Source organism: Salminus brasiliensis, chromosome 1, assembly GCF_030463535.1.
Source record: "Salminus brasiliensis chromosome 1, fSalBra1.hap2, whole genome shotgun sequence".
Lineage (NCBI taxonomy): Eukaryota > Metazoa > Chordata > Actinopteri > Characiformes > Bryconidae > Salminus > Salminus brasiliensis.
Window position 1 is genome coordinate 55941861 of NC_132878.1, and position 17502 is coordinate 55959362.

The window sequence follows — 17502 nt, forward strand, 5'->3', positions numbered from 1 at the left end:
CACGTCCATAAGAGTTGTGGAAAAAAGCTGTGTCTGAGTAGATGCTTTGTGGTTTTGAGACCTGTGGTCTCTAGAATGCTTCCTTTAGCACTTCACACTCTGTCCTATAGCTCCCTCTTTGTGTGCTGGGTAGTTACTACAGCATAATATCAGACCAGTTGTGTGCTAATGCTTATTATTTGGGTCACCTTTATAACAATGTCAGTTCTGTCAGGTTAGGATTACACAGCCTTGAGAGCCTCCCTTGAACTGGGTGGACATGTCAGCTCAAGTTCATGTGTGCCTGTTTCAGCATTTTACCTACAAATCGAGAACTGGGATCAGGGTATGGTGTTGTCCCTGTGTTCCCTAAGCTCTACTAAAGCATTCACACACAGATTTAGGTCTTTAAACCCTACAGCTGGCATCATGGAATGCAGGATCATCAGTGTCACGTACTCCCTGGACATGAAACACTAACCTAGATTAAGGGTTGGTTAAAATGGACAGGATCTATCTCAAAAGGCTGATGTAATCCCTGCCTTCCGGAGCAGACTCCGTTATTAAAGCAGGGGAAGCTTTCATCGATTATTAGATGCTTGTTTTTGTCCAGAGAGTGTATATAGCCTATAGGCACAATATTCAGTCAAGAAAAGCCTAGCTGTGTTTATTATGGCAGTAATGTTTGGCAGAAATAAAGAAATAAAACTAAATAAAAAAATATGACAAAACTCACACTTGCCAAGAACATGAGCATCATCTTTCACTTAGAATGTTTATTTATATACCATTTAATTTTTTTCAGGCCATTGCATGTATCAGTTACTTTGGATCTGTAGGTGTAGACTGACCCACATTGAATAATTGATGCCTGGCGACGAATTCAGTTTTCAATTCAATTTCTTATCCATTGGCTGTTTTTCAGGAAAGCAGAGACCTCAGTTGACATGCTGAGGAGAGGTTTTTGATTAGTGCTGACTCACAAAGAACAGATCTGGGTGTTTTCTGTTAGGAGCATCACTTAGACTTCACGCCTTCATACGCTGTGGATGTGAGTTGAGACCGTTAATCTCCAGCAGCTGAAAACTGAAGATCAATCCATATCCAAATCAATCCGAATCCAAATCAGCATATCAGCCCATGTCACTCTGCTTCCATTTCATGGATGGAGATTTTGAAACAAGTGATTCCTCATGTACATAATAACAGCTTAGCAAACATAATACCCCATCCTGCACTTCAGTCTTCAGTCCATCACACTACTGATAACCGCATAAACAAGGTGCCCATCTAGTTACCTAAGCTGAGCCTAGTCCACTGGTTCAGTCAGTCCTGGACATGGCGGCCCACTAGAAGCGCTATCACACAACGCAGGTTGAAATCAACATCAGTAAGCAGTTTGTGGTCTTTTACACTGTTATGGACAATGAACATCTTGGCCAAGTTCTTTTCAACTGCGCTGCTAAAAATACAGGGCTGATTAGCTATTTGCTACACACAGGAAACACTAGTGGATGAGGGCAAACTCCAGATCTGAGTCCCATTCTTTTCACTGCATCTCGCTTAAAATGGGACATGGCCTTGTGTTATGTAAGAACTTGCATAATTCAAATGAATTCACCCTATAAGGGAAAGCCCTAGATACCCTGTTGCACAGTAGCCTGTAGCACTACAATCCCCAGCCAAGGAAGCATTGGATTCCACACCGTGGCAGTGTACGGTTGCGAGTCAAATCAGGCCACAGAGCCCTGAAGAAGAAATCATGCTGTCGTTCCTTCGATTTATTGTTATTTGGAGGGGGTGAAATCATATAGCTGCTAAGTACAAGGGTATATATATTGTAGCTAGAAGAGAGGCTGAACAAATAAATTAGAACAGAACACCATCTGGGTAGGCAACAGGCTCTTCATTGCAACACAGTATAAAAAGAGCTAACAACCATGAGACTACTTGACAAACATGCTCTCTGTCATTTTAGTTTGTAGTATAGTCGGTAATCCTCTTCGTGGCATTTTTGGCAGCTGCCCGGGACGTACGTCTCCATGCCGTCTGTCATTATTCGGAATTCTTTCTCCTTCTTGCCCCTCTCTCAATCCCTCTTTCTTTCTCTCTCTCTCAGTCCTGGTCTTTCACTCCATTGGTCTCCATGTCGCTGACTCTGCGTTAAGAGGCAGAGGCTAGAAGCGGCTGGTGGGCGGTGCAGTGGGCGGTGGAAGCGGGTGTGGCCTAGATGCGGCTCAGACACTGTCTGTCTCGGTGAGTGGCGGGGGGTCTCTGCCCGCTAGCTGTTGTGAGGCACAGAGAGGTTCATGGGACTGATGCAGGGACTCTGCTGACAGGCTCCTGCTAGAGAGGACACTGCTGAGGCTGGGCTGGCGGCCTCTCCGAGGCTGAGCCTCGATCTCCACCCGCACCTCAATGTTGGTCCCCTCCCTGCAGCCAGACACAAGCAACGTTTTAGCCTTAGAACTTTGCCAGACTCTTTAAATATAATACAATATGCAATACACAAAAATGTGTCAAATTTAGACCACAATGAATCTTTCTATCCTACTTACGAAATGTGGAATCTACTGACAGTCTAAAATCTGTATTTCTAAGTTTCATTGCTTTTTATAATCAGTCACTAGTTTTTGTCACTTGTAACAATAGTGAGTTCATCCTTACAATAGGGTTTTTCATGGGTATCTTTAGTCAGGGCAAAGCTTCTCCTAGACCAAGTGTGTCTCAGACCGTCTTCCTTTAGTTTACAATGCAGGAGCAAAGCAGATTTTCCCCTGGATGAATCTCCTAGACCAAGCGTGTTCCCAGTTATGCAAATTACACTACAACTCAGCTACTCCATGTAATGAACAGAAAGGGTACCATACAGGTCTCTTTCAGCCAAGACTGTCAATCACTTCATTCCTGTAGCCACGGGTGTAGCCCCACCTTCTTACAATATAGCAATTCAAAAAACTGATTTCTGGGGGGAAATCAATAAATGTGCCAAAATTACACAGGGAAAGTTAAATGTTGAAATTAGACACTAGAGATGGAAAGACAGTTTAGAGGAGAAAAATGAGATGGAAAATAGGCTGATTTGTCATTGACAAATATGGGGATGGGCGGAGCTATGCATCACACTGCATCCAGCCAGCTGAGGAGCTAAACCTGTGGTTGCTTTCACTTTTGAAAGACGTTGCGGTGTCCATGTTTTCTACAGTCAGTGGGTTAATTGGTTCATCTCTAAGAACCCCTGTGAAGCTTCAACACTGCACCACTATTGATTCACTGTTGCTGCAAGTGCATAGAACCCTTAGTACATAGAACTCTTACTATTTGTCCTATAGAGAACGTGTTTTGAGTGTAAAGCTTAAAACTAGCAAACAAACAAAGAAATAAATGCAAGCAGGCTTTTTAAATGGAATTTATATATTTCTAGGAACATTCTCATTGTCATGACATCTCCACCAATTCTGAGAAGTCTCAGGTTGGACTCAGGATGGTCAGACTGGTTATGATGGTCAAAATCCTTGGTCAACGAAGTTGATAGACCAGCTAAATCACCAAACTCCTCCAGGCAAAAACATCATATGCTGATCAAGAGTCAAGCTGGTCAACCAATCAACCTAACAAGCTTGAATTGGCCAGGCTGATGTTTTAGCAGGGATATATAGCCCTTAGCTTGAAAAAGTCAGTTGCTTAGTCTCGTTGTTGTATGCGGAACCATGGTTCTGTTTAGCTAGATTTCATGTTTAACCCTTTTTCTTTGTTCCTTTGGTTTGTGATATGGATTTCCTTATGATGTAGTGTAGTGTACTGCTTGCATCTTAGACCCCTTGCATGCCCTATCTTCTACACCACAGCTCCAAAGAGCCCTTTTTGAGACACCTTTTATGTTTAAGAATGTTCAGTTAAGCTTTGTGCTTGCATTTTCCAATAAATTTAGTATTTTACAAAGCTTCTCGGTTAGATGGACAGCTAAACCGAATCTCACGCATGTTCAGAAGGAGAAGAGGCAAAAGACATTTTTACGGGACACATTTTAACCAGACCCACTTTTACAGAACACTTTTCAGCTTCCATTATCCCTCTCTCTGTCAGTCACCCTGTTACAAAAAACAGATATCTGATGATTCAGGACACACCTCAAGGCAAATGTCTGTGTGCCGCTGAAGGCACCTGTTTCAGCCTCATCGCCGTCATCAGACTGGTCATCTTGCTCAGTGCTGTCTGGCTGTTCATCATCAGGCGAATCAGAGGAGCCCTCGGGTTGTGACAGGACATCGCTGGTACTGGGGAACGCTGCCACTTCTTCCACATTTACACTCACTTCCTGGACTGCAGCATCAGTTAGAGGTGGCTTGGGCTCTCCAGTCCAGTGGTCACTGACTACATGAGAAAACAAAAGATCTTCAAGAGAAGTTGAAACTTCATCAGATCAGGAGGTCGAACTGTGAACTAAACAATATCATGAGATTTTTCAAACTTGGTAACTGACATTGGGCCTCACTCACCAATATCTTCCTAAGAATTTCCTTAAATTTGTCATGATGTATTTTTAAAGTGCAGAATTGTTCACTCTCTTGCTCTAAAAATGATGGATCCCATTGTCCTTATAAACTGAACAAACCCCAAATTGGTAAATATCAAAATCATTACGAAAAGAAGAAAACTCTTGGTGAGTAAAGCCCAACGTCATAAGAAAGCCTTGCAAATTCCTGTTTCTTCACATTCACATTCATTTCATGATGATGAAGTGATGAAGTTCAGACATACAAGCCTTTCTTACCACAGTATTATAAGCATACTATCTAAAACTATCTAAAATACTAAAACTGAATTCCAGTAACATAATAATGTTTGAATACATACTATTCCATAGATTTTATAATATTATTGCAGTGGGTCAAGCAGTACTCTGCTAGAGAAGTCATTTTTGGCATATTTGTCTCACACAAAATGAGGCACTTCTGAAAATATCATGTCCAAAAAATGCACTGTGGTCATAGATGTCAATCTTGTGGTGGAGGACTCACAAGTAGCCAGGTCCTCCAGCTGGATCTTGCGTGTTTCAGGGGGTTCGGTCTGAGGCCTGCACCAGCCATTTCGACACAGCGACATAGGAACCACGCCATAAACATAAGTCAACATCAGAGGCACACCGACCGCTGCAAAGACAAGAACAATCTTCAACCACCATATACAACCTGAATCTTCAATGGTAAGTAGAGAAAACGAGAACTTAATGGCACAGAAAATATCAATAATAAACATAATTTGGCATAATGGGAATTAGTGTACCAAATATCATGCAATTCAGTTGCAATGAACATTGTTCAAAACTTCCAAGACTTTTCTTTGCTCATTAGTTCCTTTTGATTGAGTAGTACGGTAAATAGACAGATGCTTGAGATTCAGATACATATGTATGGAAAATGACTACCTAGAGGATTCTAGATTCTCAGACTTTAATTCTGTGCTTGAATGTGAATGAGTATGCTGTTGCCAGTTTTTTTTCTATGGGAGATAACACCTGACTTATGGGTCTGCTGAATGCTTTTCTGTTATTGGCTTACTGCAGCAGCATCTGCATGAATGTGTGGGTAGATGATATGTACATTTGGCTAAATTAGGTGTTCCATTTGTAAATTAATATAAAATAAGTCACCAGTGTCTTTTTTTTTGCTAAGCATGTCAAATATGTATTATTTTATGAAAAAGCAAACATAAATGTAAAATGTTTAAATAGTAAGAATAATATTCTTACATTAACCTCATAATTACTCTAGAAAAGTCAGGTTGCTAGGCTGCTGCTAGGGTAAAACTAGGATTTTGTTGTGTGGTGTGTGCTACAGTGTTGATAGGTGGTTGCTACAGTGTTGCTTAGTAGTTGCTAGAGTGATGCCGGGTGGTTGTTGAGATATAATATCCACAGAATGGTTGCGCAGATTAAGCGCTTCCCATTTCCGGTCACTAGGGTAAAACTGTATTTGCAAAATGGTTGCTATGGCATTCCAGGTGGTTGCTATGATGTTGCATAACGGTTGCTAGAGCGTTACTAGATGGTTGCCAGGTAGTGTCTAGGTGGTTGCTGTGGTATACCAAGCAGTTGCTGCTGGGTGGTAGTAGTGTATTTGTATCACTGTGACATATAGAACGGGGCACATGAAAACAGGCCTGTCACGATAATTCCATTATCGATTAATTGTACAATATTTGGACATGAACTTGATAAATTTTGCTGACCTCGATATTGCCCATTGTGTTTAGTTGCCTGGATTTTAGCAGAGATGTTGATTTTAGCCCGTCGCACAGTTCTGTCCTCTCATAAGTGTGTCATATTCGTCATGATATATTGTCAGTATGTCTGTTTTTTTTTCAAACTAACGAGACTTGTGGGGAAAACAGAGTAAAGACTTAACACCACTAACATGTTACTTGGAGGCAATAGCTGTTTTTCCCAAAAGACTGCAAAATTTCCAAATGGACTTGGTTTCAAAGTCGCATTCCACAGCTCCAGGGTGGATCAGTTGAGCTTTAAGCCGAATGAGCGAGGAGAGCACATTAACATGAATAAGCTGGTATGCTGACTTTGTTTAAATCAGTGTTTTTATTTTATTCATGTTTTATTTATTTATTTAAAAAATTCCAACGTGTAAATCTTCTTAATAATTAATAGTTCAGTGTTCATGTGTGTAATTGCATTATTAAGCAATATATTGTCATTATATCAGCGGGATAAAATGGTCTTATAATAATATTTCACAATTTATCATCCCAAAAAAATTCCGAAAACATCCAATCGAAAACCTACACAAGCCAGAATTTCACAGTCAGACTCAACAATCTGGAGTTGAACGGTATCTAAAATTGTGGGGTGAGTTAACTAGGAAAAATCCAAGCAGTAATAAAGATATATAAATAACTATAAATCTGAAAACATCAGAGGAGTTGCTTTGCAATGCGCAACCATAATAGAATCATAAATATACATATATATATATACACACTAGATTATGATTTCACTAGTCAATATATCTATAAACCTATGATAACTAAAGTCCACCATCCTTATTTTCCACAGTGCTGAAAAAAAAAAGGATGGAACAATAATTCCATCTATTAGGATTGGGGCCATGGATCACACAGTCCCTGGCACACAAAGGCCCATCATTCTCAAGGTTACAGGGCAGAACAGAGTGGCATTGTCAAGTCTGCTCCGGGGCAGAGCTTTACTTGGGGGGACAGGGCCCCTCTGTGGCTCTGCTGAAGCCAGGTCAGTGCTGGAGAACAGACGGGACTATTCACAGGCAAGGAAAGGGAGTAAGAGCACTGAGGACTGGAGGAAGGAGGGGCAATACAGAATGTGAATGTGAATTCACACCACGCTATGGAGATCGCTCTGACACTTCAGTGGCAGCCAGCCGCTGTAATCTGGCCACCGGAGCCCTCACTGCAGTACAAATACTGAGGACACATGACTCATCAAAGAGGTGTGTGGGGGGGGGGGGGGGCGGTTATTCAGTGTGTGAGTGCATATGCACGAGGAAAAATCACAACAAGACTTACTGCTGGACAAGAGGGCCTGCATGGAGGACACTTGCACATATACTGTTATTATGTCAGTGTCAAGAAGTGCCTTTATCTGCACTGAATAGAAAGTGAATTTAAGGCCAGACAGCAGATAAACAAACAAGTGCATGTTTCAAGTATTACTTCGTAAAATGATTTGCCAATTGTAAATGACTGAAATAAGTGAAATCATTTGCCAGCTGCCAACTTCAATAGATACATTCACTTACAGTAAAACAAGTAAAATGTCAAAAAATAAGTTAAATAAGCATCTGACATTTTTACAACAAAATCCTCATATTTATACTAGCTGTAAGAGGATTTCACTTGCCATGACATGTTTATTTTTCTTCCTAATATTCTTTAGGCTATTCATCTGACCAGACTAGGGAGTTTTCAAATAACAGACGAGTGATTTTGAAAGTCTTCAGTCTTGCGCTTGAGTGCCAAACCTCACCTTAACATTTGTCGCTAACTGCAGTTCCACTTCCTTTGTGACATTTTTGGTCCACAGCACTACAGTGTGACATCCCTGCTCGAATTACATATTTTATTGATGTTCTTAGTGAAGGTAAATCCTCAAGAAGTGAACAAATGTAACCTCTTTATAGCAGAAGGGCTTATTACACACTAGGGTGTATTACTCAGTAACTACAGGGAATTCTGTACAAACTGGTGTTCTTTGGTAATAGGAATAACACTTTCAGCCCACCGGTGGTCTAAGGGGTTAAATATGGCATTTTGTGCACATTTTAGAACACCCTTTAATTGATTGTTCAATTTAACAGCAGCAATTGTTGATTTGGCCACTGCTTAGGTTTCTGCTATCTAATTTACTATACAAATTCAACTCACTTGGAATCAATATTTATGTTTCTGAAAATATCTTTTATGTCCTTACTTATATAATAAGTGGCCAGGCCACACCTGACCATAAAACTATTTAACAGTCAGTTGTCTGATTACTTTTGAGACTGTAAAAATGGAGGAACTATTTAAAAAATGGCTGGCTGCAATTCCTGTTTAACTGAATTAAAGCGGAAGGGCTTCCACTTCAACCACATCTTGATTGTTTGATATCTATTCCACTGGGGTGGTTTACAGAGGCAAATTCACAAACATTGTGCCACTGTCCAAATATTTCTGGACCCGTTTTTATATATAAGTTAACCAGAGGTGTCCAGACCTTTTGATATGACTGTGATTTGTGAGTGTAAACATAAATATGGCAACTGTAATTTAAATATTATTATTATTGCACTATATACCATCAAATATTTACGTCTGTACGTCTGTAGCATGTGTATGCTTGGGAGTGTTATCGTATTAGCATGTGTATGCAGGGTTATTGTCCCAGATGGAGACTCCTAGCAGGAGGCAGAGCTTTGTCGTGAGTGCGATCTAGTGCTGATATCTTCCCTTGGATGGACACCATTACACAGAACTCTTAGTCAGCACTTTCTACCTGCCATAAGCCAACAACATTAATTACAGGCTCCTGGTCAAGGGCAGTATCCATCGTGTTCCAGAGCATTACCACTTCCCCATGGACATTTTTTATAGCACTTACCTACTGTGCCAAAAAGGGCATGAGCAAATATATTGAACTGAGTACAGAGAAAGCACTGAAGAGGAAAAAAGGGTTTCTTACCCACAGTAGTGGCTGCTATGACTGGAGAGACAAACACTGATGTCATGACCCCACTGGCCACTGTCAAGTAATGTTTACTTCCTGAGATATTGTTTTTCTTACAGCGACTGTGGACCTGAGGAACACAGCAACACACAAAAACAAGAGTAATAAGGTAAGTGAGGTTTTAATGAGACAGTAAGACACTCAAAGCCATGGACTGAAGTGGTTAAGGGTTAATGGGTGTCCTAAGGCATGACATGAAGAAGAATAAAGCCATAAGCCTTGCTTAAGTCGCTCATTTCTTTTTAAAATACAAAATTGAAATAAACAATCCAGCCGCCAAGTAAAACAACTGCTGTAATTGTACAGTTAGTATTTAACATCATATACTGTAAAGCACAGGCACTTAACTGCATTGTCCAGTAATATTATGAACCTACAGGGTCAAACTAGGGTGGTTTTTAATGCTGTAATTTTACAGATATAAATGTACTGATGCCTCTACTTATTGTTAACTTTGCAAACAATGCAGAATTCAGTAGATGTGTGCATATATGTGAGTATTTGTCTCAGCTAATCAGATTATAGTTTTATTGGATCTAGAACTCAATACATAATGGTCAATACTGATCCAATATGAACAAAACAAATGGCAGGGCTGGATTACTGTTTGCGAATCCTTTGTGAGACTTTGCCCCCAATACTAATCCAGGAATAGCGTTCCAGCACTGACTTTCCTTAGGGAATGCAGATTCCTTCCTGTCACTTTGTCCGACAGGTAGCCATGCTATACAAGGGGTGAGCCATCTGCATAAATTTCCATTTATGTATTTAGCAGCTCTCTTAATATGGTGGATCTGTCTAACCCTTGGCACGACCTTGTCTTTATGATCTACCCACAGCTATTAAACGCTCCTTGGTCTGTTTCAGCATAAGGCCGGTGTTCATTTATAGTAGAATCATACAGCAGTACAGCAGCATGCAGTCTCTTTACCTTGCGGCCCATGTATATTGGGATGCCCACAATGATGACGGGTATAGCGATGCCTGCAATGAGTGAGATCACTACTGGAGCCCCCAGCAGCATGCCCACTTGCCACAGGACCTTCCGTGTCTGCGACCACGGCTTCTTTCCCCAGAAGGTGCAGCCTGAGGGACTGCAGAAAATATGGAAGGACAGGAAAAGAAAACATTGTTTGTGGTGAATTGTTATTGAAATAGTCAACATATTTACAGAATGGGCTGTAATACACTTATTCACCAATGCATAGGCCAGATGTTAAAAGGGGTCAAATCAGTAAGTTCAGTGCTGTTTACAACCTTGAGGATATTGGCATGTCATCCTAAGTCAAGTCAAGTCAAGTCAAGTCAAGTGGGTTTTATTGTCGTTTCAACTACATACAGAGTACACAGTGAAACGAAACAACGTTCCTCCAGGACCATGGTGCAACATAGACAGTGCATACAGAACACAAGTGCAACACAATAAAAGTGCGGACAGACAACACAACACAGTACAGACAGAGAATAATAAATAATTGCTGGTAGTGTGCAAATTATGCAGTGTGTAATAAATATTGAGTGAGGTAGTAAAGTTATTAGTGCAAATGCTTGTGCAAAAAATGCTTATAATGCCCATATTATCTGGGGTAAATGGTTGGAGAGAGAGAGAGAGAGTGCATGTAACAGAGAAGACATCAGTTCAGAAGTTGAGTTGAGTTGAGGAGTCTGATGGCTTGGGGGAAGATGCTATTGCAGAGTCTGGTCGTGTTGGACCGGATGCTGCGGTACCTTCTTCCTGATGGCAGGAGGGAGAACAGTCTGTGTGAAGGGTGGGTGGAGTCATCCACAATGCTGGTTGCTTTGCGGATGCAGCGGTCAATCATAGATGTGCATATTTGGCTGTGCTTGCCCTTAACTGCGGTAAATTCATTTAATTTTTTGATGGCTTTCTGTTACTTTTACTCACTGCATTGTTACTGTGTGAATTTTACTTCATTATTGCTTTAATAACAGTTTGGTTAATGGCTTAGCTTAAAAGGAGCTTGGATGTTTGGTTAACTATTGTTAGCTATTGTTAGCTATTGTTAGCACACCCAGTATAGCCTTAAATACTGTGGATACCAATACTCTGCCAAATCGGTCCACTTTTACTGCGCTAGCTGTTTTGGTTACTGTAAGTTCACTTATTAAGAATTATCAGTGTAGTACTTTTAGGTGTCTTTGGCCAGGATAAAACTACAAATACATGCACGATCTGTGGTTTACACACAGCAGGGTTGAATTAAATCTTTATTCATGTGACCAGTCTTTGACAGTCAGTATCCAACATCAGGGTAAGATGGTAAAGAACCTTTTTTAAGCAAAACAATTACAAACAGCTCTCTGCACCCTGTTAATGACATATCTTGGCTTCAGAAACGACAATAACTACTTAAAGTATAGCTGTGTGTTCTAGAGAAACTAGCAGAGTGCATCCCTAACACATTCACTGAAGGTCTAGACTCAGGGGCACTCTGTTGTAAGAAGAACAGCAGCTTCAGCTGTTCGATTTGCAAATGATCTTTTGTTTCAGTCTGTTTCCTTTTCTCAGTAAAGCCTTCGTGATCCTTTCAGACCCACAGTGTTAAAACAGAAACGCAAACGTAAATGTTGCTTGATATTCTCTTCTCTTTAAAGGCAGAAGCATAAAAAGCTGTTTGCCTGATGGGGACAGCTTGGTGGTCTAACTGCTCTTGCACAGTTGTTAGGAGGCCCTTTTACTCTGTATCTTCTATTTGTTTAATAGTTTTGGAAACTTTTGTTTATTCACCTGCTTCTTTTGACTCCCCTCTTCATATGTACTTCATATGTAAGTAGATTATCTTACACTGACTCCTGTAAAATTATAACTTGTACCAATGACAATTGTTAGGGGAATTTTCATCCATTACGAGCGATTACTGACTCCTGCACAGTCCCAAACACACAGCTGTGGTGAGGAGGTTGGACAATGAATCACCATGTTCCGAACTAAACGGTCTAGTTGGTGAATACTGAGTACTACTTTTTCTTATTCTTGTTGTCCTTCAATGCAGTGATGTTTCAATTTAACAGGAAAAGGATGTTTACTTTAAAGCTCCAAGTCCTTCCTCTCTGATGAATGATTGATGGAACCTCTGAAATGACCTTAACTGGGCAAACAGGAGCATTTGTTTACAACCATTGAATCAATCCACAGATAGGGACAGAGTGCATGCTGGGAAAGGGATTGCTGTATCAGTAGGGATTTTACAGTTCAGTGTCTAACCACACAAACACACACTTACGTACACACAGGATCAATATGCTATGATCTCATCCTCGATTAGCCTCATTCCCTTTCTGAATTACGATCCTTGCAGTTAATGTTTCTTTTTGGTTCGTTCTGCAGCTCCAAAGAACAGCTGAGATCACTACACAACAGGGTTCTGTAAGGATTCTCTAGTACAGGTCATTAAGGGTTCTATTAATACCATAACACACAACTCAGACTACATTGCTTAATAAGGAAAACATCGCATCTCCACCAGGAACCCTTTCTCAGTGCAAGGAACCTTAGAGTACATGACATCATGGGTGCTGTTTGAACATTGTGGATGTTCAGCAGCAGAGCTAGAGAGGGTTAGAGAGCAAGGTTACGAGCAGCAGAAAATGAAAAAGGTTGTTGTTGAGGAGAGCTTCACCTCGTCCTTGTTTGCTCAAAAGCGCTCGGACAAGGAGAGGAAAGGACACACGTCAGCATGAGAGGTGAAGAGCCAGAGCCAGACATTCACTGTTTTAGCACACACACAGACACACAATGATCATCTTTCCCTGCCAAGTCATCATAGCAAGCAAAAACAGCACAGTCAAAGCAGCTGATTTGATTTAGCCTCATAAAATGGAAAACCTATGTTTATTACTTATAAATAATCTCAGACTAAACACAGTTCTTGACCTGCAAGACTGCATGACTGTTCCATAAATGAAGGTAACTTGCTTTCAAACAGTCATGAAGGGCTTGGTTTGCACAGGCATGGAAATATGAAGAGATTTCGTTGATTAATTGATGAAAGTCGGCACTGGCTGGTGCCCAAGAGCGGAAAAATCAATGATGCCCTCAACTTCAGTGCAGCGAGAGTCCAGCAGCAAAAGCATTGCTTCTCTGCAACCAGTATTAACCCCTTAAAGCCCAGGCAAAGCAACAGATATGACCACTTTTGAACCTGAGCTAATGAATGTGCTTGTCAATGCTATTAGAGCAAGATTTACCAAGGCTGAACATTTGTAGATGTTTATTTTTTTTAATATGTGGTAAACTACCATTTCAAACAAGCAAACAAATACATAAAACATATACTGCATTATTCTTTTTCAATTGAAACAAGTTCAAAACAAGCCCTCGCCAACCCAAATGCTTTACTGATTTGAGTCTCCAAATGTGTTCTCTATCAAACTTTTTACTGGGCTAATGTCAAGATAGACAGCAATTCCAACCTATATCAGTGTAGTGCGTTTAATATGTTTATACATTCATCAGTATAATGCTGCAATGCTTCAGTAATAAAACTAGTTGAGTACACTACTTGTCAAAAATTTTAGGACACTCCCTAAATTTCAAAATTATGTTCCATTGAGACAACTGTGAAAATGTTCCAATACTCCTTGTATTAAGAAACTCTACCTACCTAGTGAACATATTTAATTCCATTGGCAGATGATGTGGCTTACTTTAATAACAAATACATATAATTAAAAAAAAAGTTTAATAACAATTATTTCTTATTATATGCCAGTGTGATATGCAAGTTAAAGGGTCCTAACACCAGATTTTAATATGCTATAAGACATGTTATGTAATATTCTGAAGTGCAACACGACTCTATCTCTCTACAATACCCAGCATGCATTACACCAATACATTATACAACCTTTGGTTGCAACCCTTATACGCCTTACAATAATAACGATATCCTGACTGTTAGCGTAGCCACTAATGCTAAAAAAATCAGACAAGCTAACATTGGGTCTCTTCCTTCAATATGTATTGGCTAGCAGAAAAAATAACAAACAGCCCACCCTCAAATGCCCATCCCAAATATGCAATTTTTCAAAGGTTCCTGCCACTTTTAAAACCAGAGGGGATTTTACTAGCCTTAACGTTTCTAACTGATGTAGTAATGATTAGGTTTTCCATTTTGGTCAAAGTGTTTTTTTAACTTCACTCTCACATATAATTACAGCTAAGTAATTATTAAGCTAAGTAATAAGTGTTTATAAGTAATAAGTAATAAGATAATTAATAATGCGAGATATTATAGATATTGACTAGATTTCAGATGCTTTTATTTGTCAGGACAACATTTCTTTTTTGCAGTGAAGATATGTGACACCTACTGCGAATCAGTGTATCTGGTTATGGTACCACATGAACTCAGGTTACACATATGCTGTGTTTCCTACAATGGACAGCATGTCTCGATAACTGGAGAAGTCTTTGTTTATAATGGTGTGTGCGTGTGTGCGAAGGTGCTTACCTGAGGTAGTGCACATCTGTGATCTCCTGCATACACAGCCAGCAAAACTGACACGCACACACTGTGCAGTTCATCCTGTTACAGCTGCCATCGTTGGTCTTCATGATATAGGCACCACAGCGAGGACATGCTTTAATCTCCTCTGCATCTGCAGCACACACAACAGAGGCAGCTAATATGAAAATATGCCATCCCTGCCATGTTAAATTACATCACACTGCACTACAACATGGGTGTCATTGGTTCTCGCAGAGCACCAGACAACAGCAACCATCACTAAATAAAGATTTACACTAATTATAGAAATCCTAATCTTATAAAATAAGAGCCGAGCCTTAGTTAAAGCCATCCTGTAGTAAAGTCCTTTTTAAGAAAGGCATGTCTGTCTGCCATTGTGTTGTTTACCATGATGCTTAATCCAAATAGAGCAAAATTAGCCATTTAAAAATAACCTCTCAATGCAGAAGGGCTTATTACACACTAGGGTGTATTACTCAGTAACTGCAGGGGCTTCTGTACAAACTGGTGAGGCTATTCTTTGGTAATAGAAGTTTGTAATAACAATTTTGGCCCGACAATGATCCATAGGTTTTGCTTTTTGTGGAGGTATGATTGCTATTTCCTTTGGCTATGCACTTAATTTTTAAATTAATTTAAATTAATTAATTTTAACGGAATACTGTAGTTGAAAGTATACAAGTTTATAGATGGATGGATGGATGGATAGGTGCATAAAGATAGAAAGATAGATGTGACACTATGTTCCGTCCCTATGGCCTGTCCCTCATGCTGTACAGATGTCATGTTAACCTGTACAGATGACTTTTATTTGGCCGTACCTCCACCAGGTTCCTCGCTGAAGACGTACAGTGTGGAGGCGTCGGCCCCAGAGGTGTGGCGCGCCCGCTGTCGCCTGGCCTGGTCACATGTCTGGTCAGGGTGCCAAAGCTGACGGCAGTGGTAGCAGAACTCAGTGTCACAGCCCTCCCGGCCGCAGCTCAGCTTAGGACACTCCGCACAGCCATAGGCTATCACTGCATAACTGCACAAACAGTACACCTTTTACATATGAGCACTGTATGTCAGACAGAGGCAGAGACAATGTAAGCAGAGGTTTTGGTTTGGGTGTGACTGCAGGAGATACCTAATCCTGCACTGTTGACAGGAGAGAACAATCATCTCACCGGTCAGCCACGGCTTCCCAGCACTACACTAGTTCTGCTGCTGTGAAGAAACCCAACACTGTTCTCTAGAGCTATACATAATGCAACAGTGAAGTGTATCACACAGACCATGTGAGCTACAGCATGCAGGCTGCAGTGTGCACTGTAAAAATTTATCTATTGGTAAAATGAACTCATATATAATTCATATGTATATATTTTTCACAGTAAAATTAGTATAGTTAAAAAATTATTTTGTGTGGTATAAATTCAGTTACATTATTGGTTAAGTTTTTTTGGGGGGTTGAACTGACAAATCATTCATACGGTGCATGTAATTTAAAAATGGGCTTTAAAAATGGCACAAGGCCAAGACCTTTTCACTTTCTGTCAGTGATCATGATTGACTACAGCTTGTAGCTTCTATGTGCCTACATGAAAAGAGTTTGTTTAACAGCACTCACTGGGTTGACTAACACACAGTATAATGGGAAAGTCCAAGGAGCTCAGTGCAGATCTGAGTAAGACCCTGAGCCAAGCCCTAAATTGCTATGACATCCATGTCATATTAATTTGAGCTTAGATATAATATAATTAAATCTACATTGTATAAGCTGTTGTTGTTATAATATGAATAAATACCAAAATTGTGAAGTGTATGCTTAACTTTTATTAAGAGTGTGTTGAACTGAACCCAGATGTCGGGAATAACGTAAAATGCCCTTGTTATGGTGATTTGTCAGTCATTAGTTATTGTAATTTTGTTATTGTGTTAACCTGCAGTCTGGCGCGGGGCACCAGCGCGTGTCAGGGTCAGAGGCCAGGAAGCGTCGCAGCTGAAACTCCTCGAAGCGCTCCAGCAGTGCGCCATCATCCAAGATGGCACGGACATCCGGTGGGGCCAGTGCCTCAGGGCACTGTGGGCAGGCAATGCCCACTCGGCTCTCCGAGATCTCGATGCGCAGGTACTGGCGCAAGCAGTCAGCGCAGGCACGGTGCGGGCAGGAGGACAAACGGGGGAAGTGACCGCGGGGCTGGCTCAGCAGGCACAAGGGACACTCCACCAGGTGCTCCAGCAGCTGCTCCTGGCTGGACGAGGACAGGGACAGGACCCCCGTGGAGCCACTGCTGCCGCACTCTGCCACCTGCTGCTCACCCCCAACCGCTTCGCCCTTTGCCAAACCTCCTTCAACATTTTCTCCACCATCCTCTCTCTCACTGAGGTTCGGATCCTAAATGAAAAAATGCCCAAATCCTTATCATCCACATCATGCCTTTTAAGACTGATACATGTTAATGACTTTGGCTGTCCTATATTGTGACCTCCTGAAAGAGCAGACTAGGCTGAAAGTCTGTGAAACTGTGGAATCCTTAGGGATATTGGACAAAATACACTTCAGCCACTTTTGGATATCTGGTCCTCTGGAATCTGCAATTACACATTTGCATTAGCAATTAAAGAATATTAGTCGCTTTCCCCAACCTCTGCTCCAATAAGTGTTATGAGCATTGGGTATTACGCTCTGAGCTGACGTTTGTTCCATAACTTTCATCTTTCCAAGTTTCAAAAGATGGTGGGTTCCAATGCTAGCAACCAGAAAGATAGTGGCAACTCAGAAGGATAGCTATAGGT

General features: G+C 40.8%; 1 protein-coding gene across 3 annotated transcripts in view; it reads right to left on the reverse strand.

The window, feature by feature from the left end:
• Positions 1-740: 740 nt before the first annotated feature.
• LOC140558793 (E3 ubiquitin-protein ligase RNF19B) overlaps positions 741-17502 on the reverse strand; it is a 28480-nt gene continuing 11718 nt past the window's right edge. For 2 of the 3 annotated variants that reach the window (XM_072682716.1, XM_072682718.1), the window contains 8 exons: positions 16647-17101; positions 15546-15748; positions 14707-14854; positions 10164-10326; positions 9188-9302; positions 5001-5132; positions 4110-4374; positions 741-2412 (listed from right to left, as the gene is read on the reverse strand). In XM_072682716.1, the coding sequence (XP_072538817.1) occupies positions 2217-2412; positions 4110-4374; positions 5001-5132; positions 9188-9302; positions 10164-10326; positions 14707-14854; positions 15546-15748; positions 16647-17101 (1677 nt within the window). In that variant the 3' untranslated portion in view covers positions 741-2216. The remainder of the gene's footprint in view (positions 2413-4109; positions 4375-5000; positions 5133-9187; positions 9303-10163; positions 10327-14706; positions 14855-15545; positions 15749-16646; positions 17102-17502) is intronic. The other variant, XM_072682717.1, reaches the window with a different exon arrangement.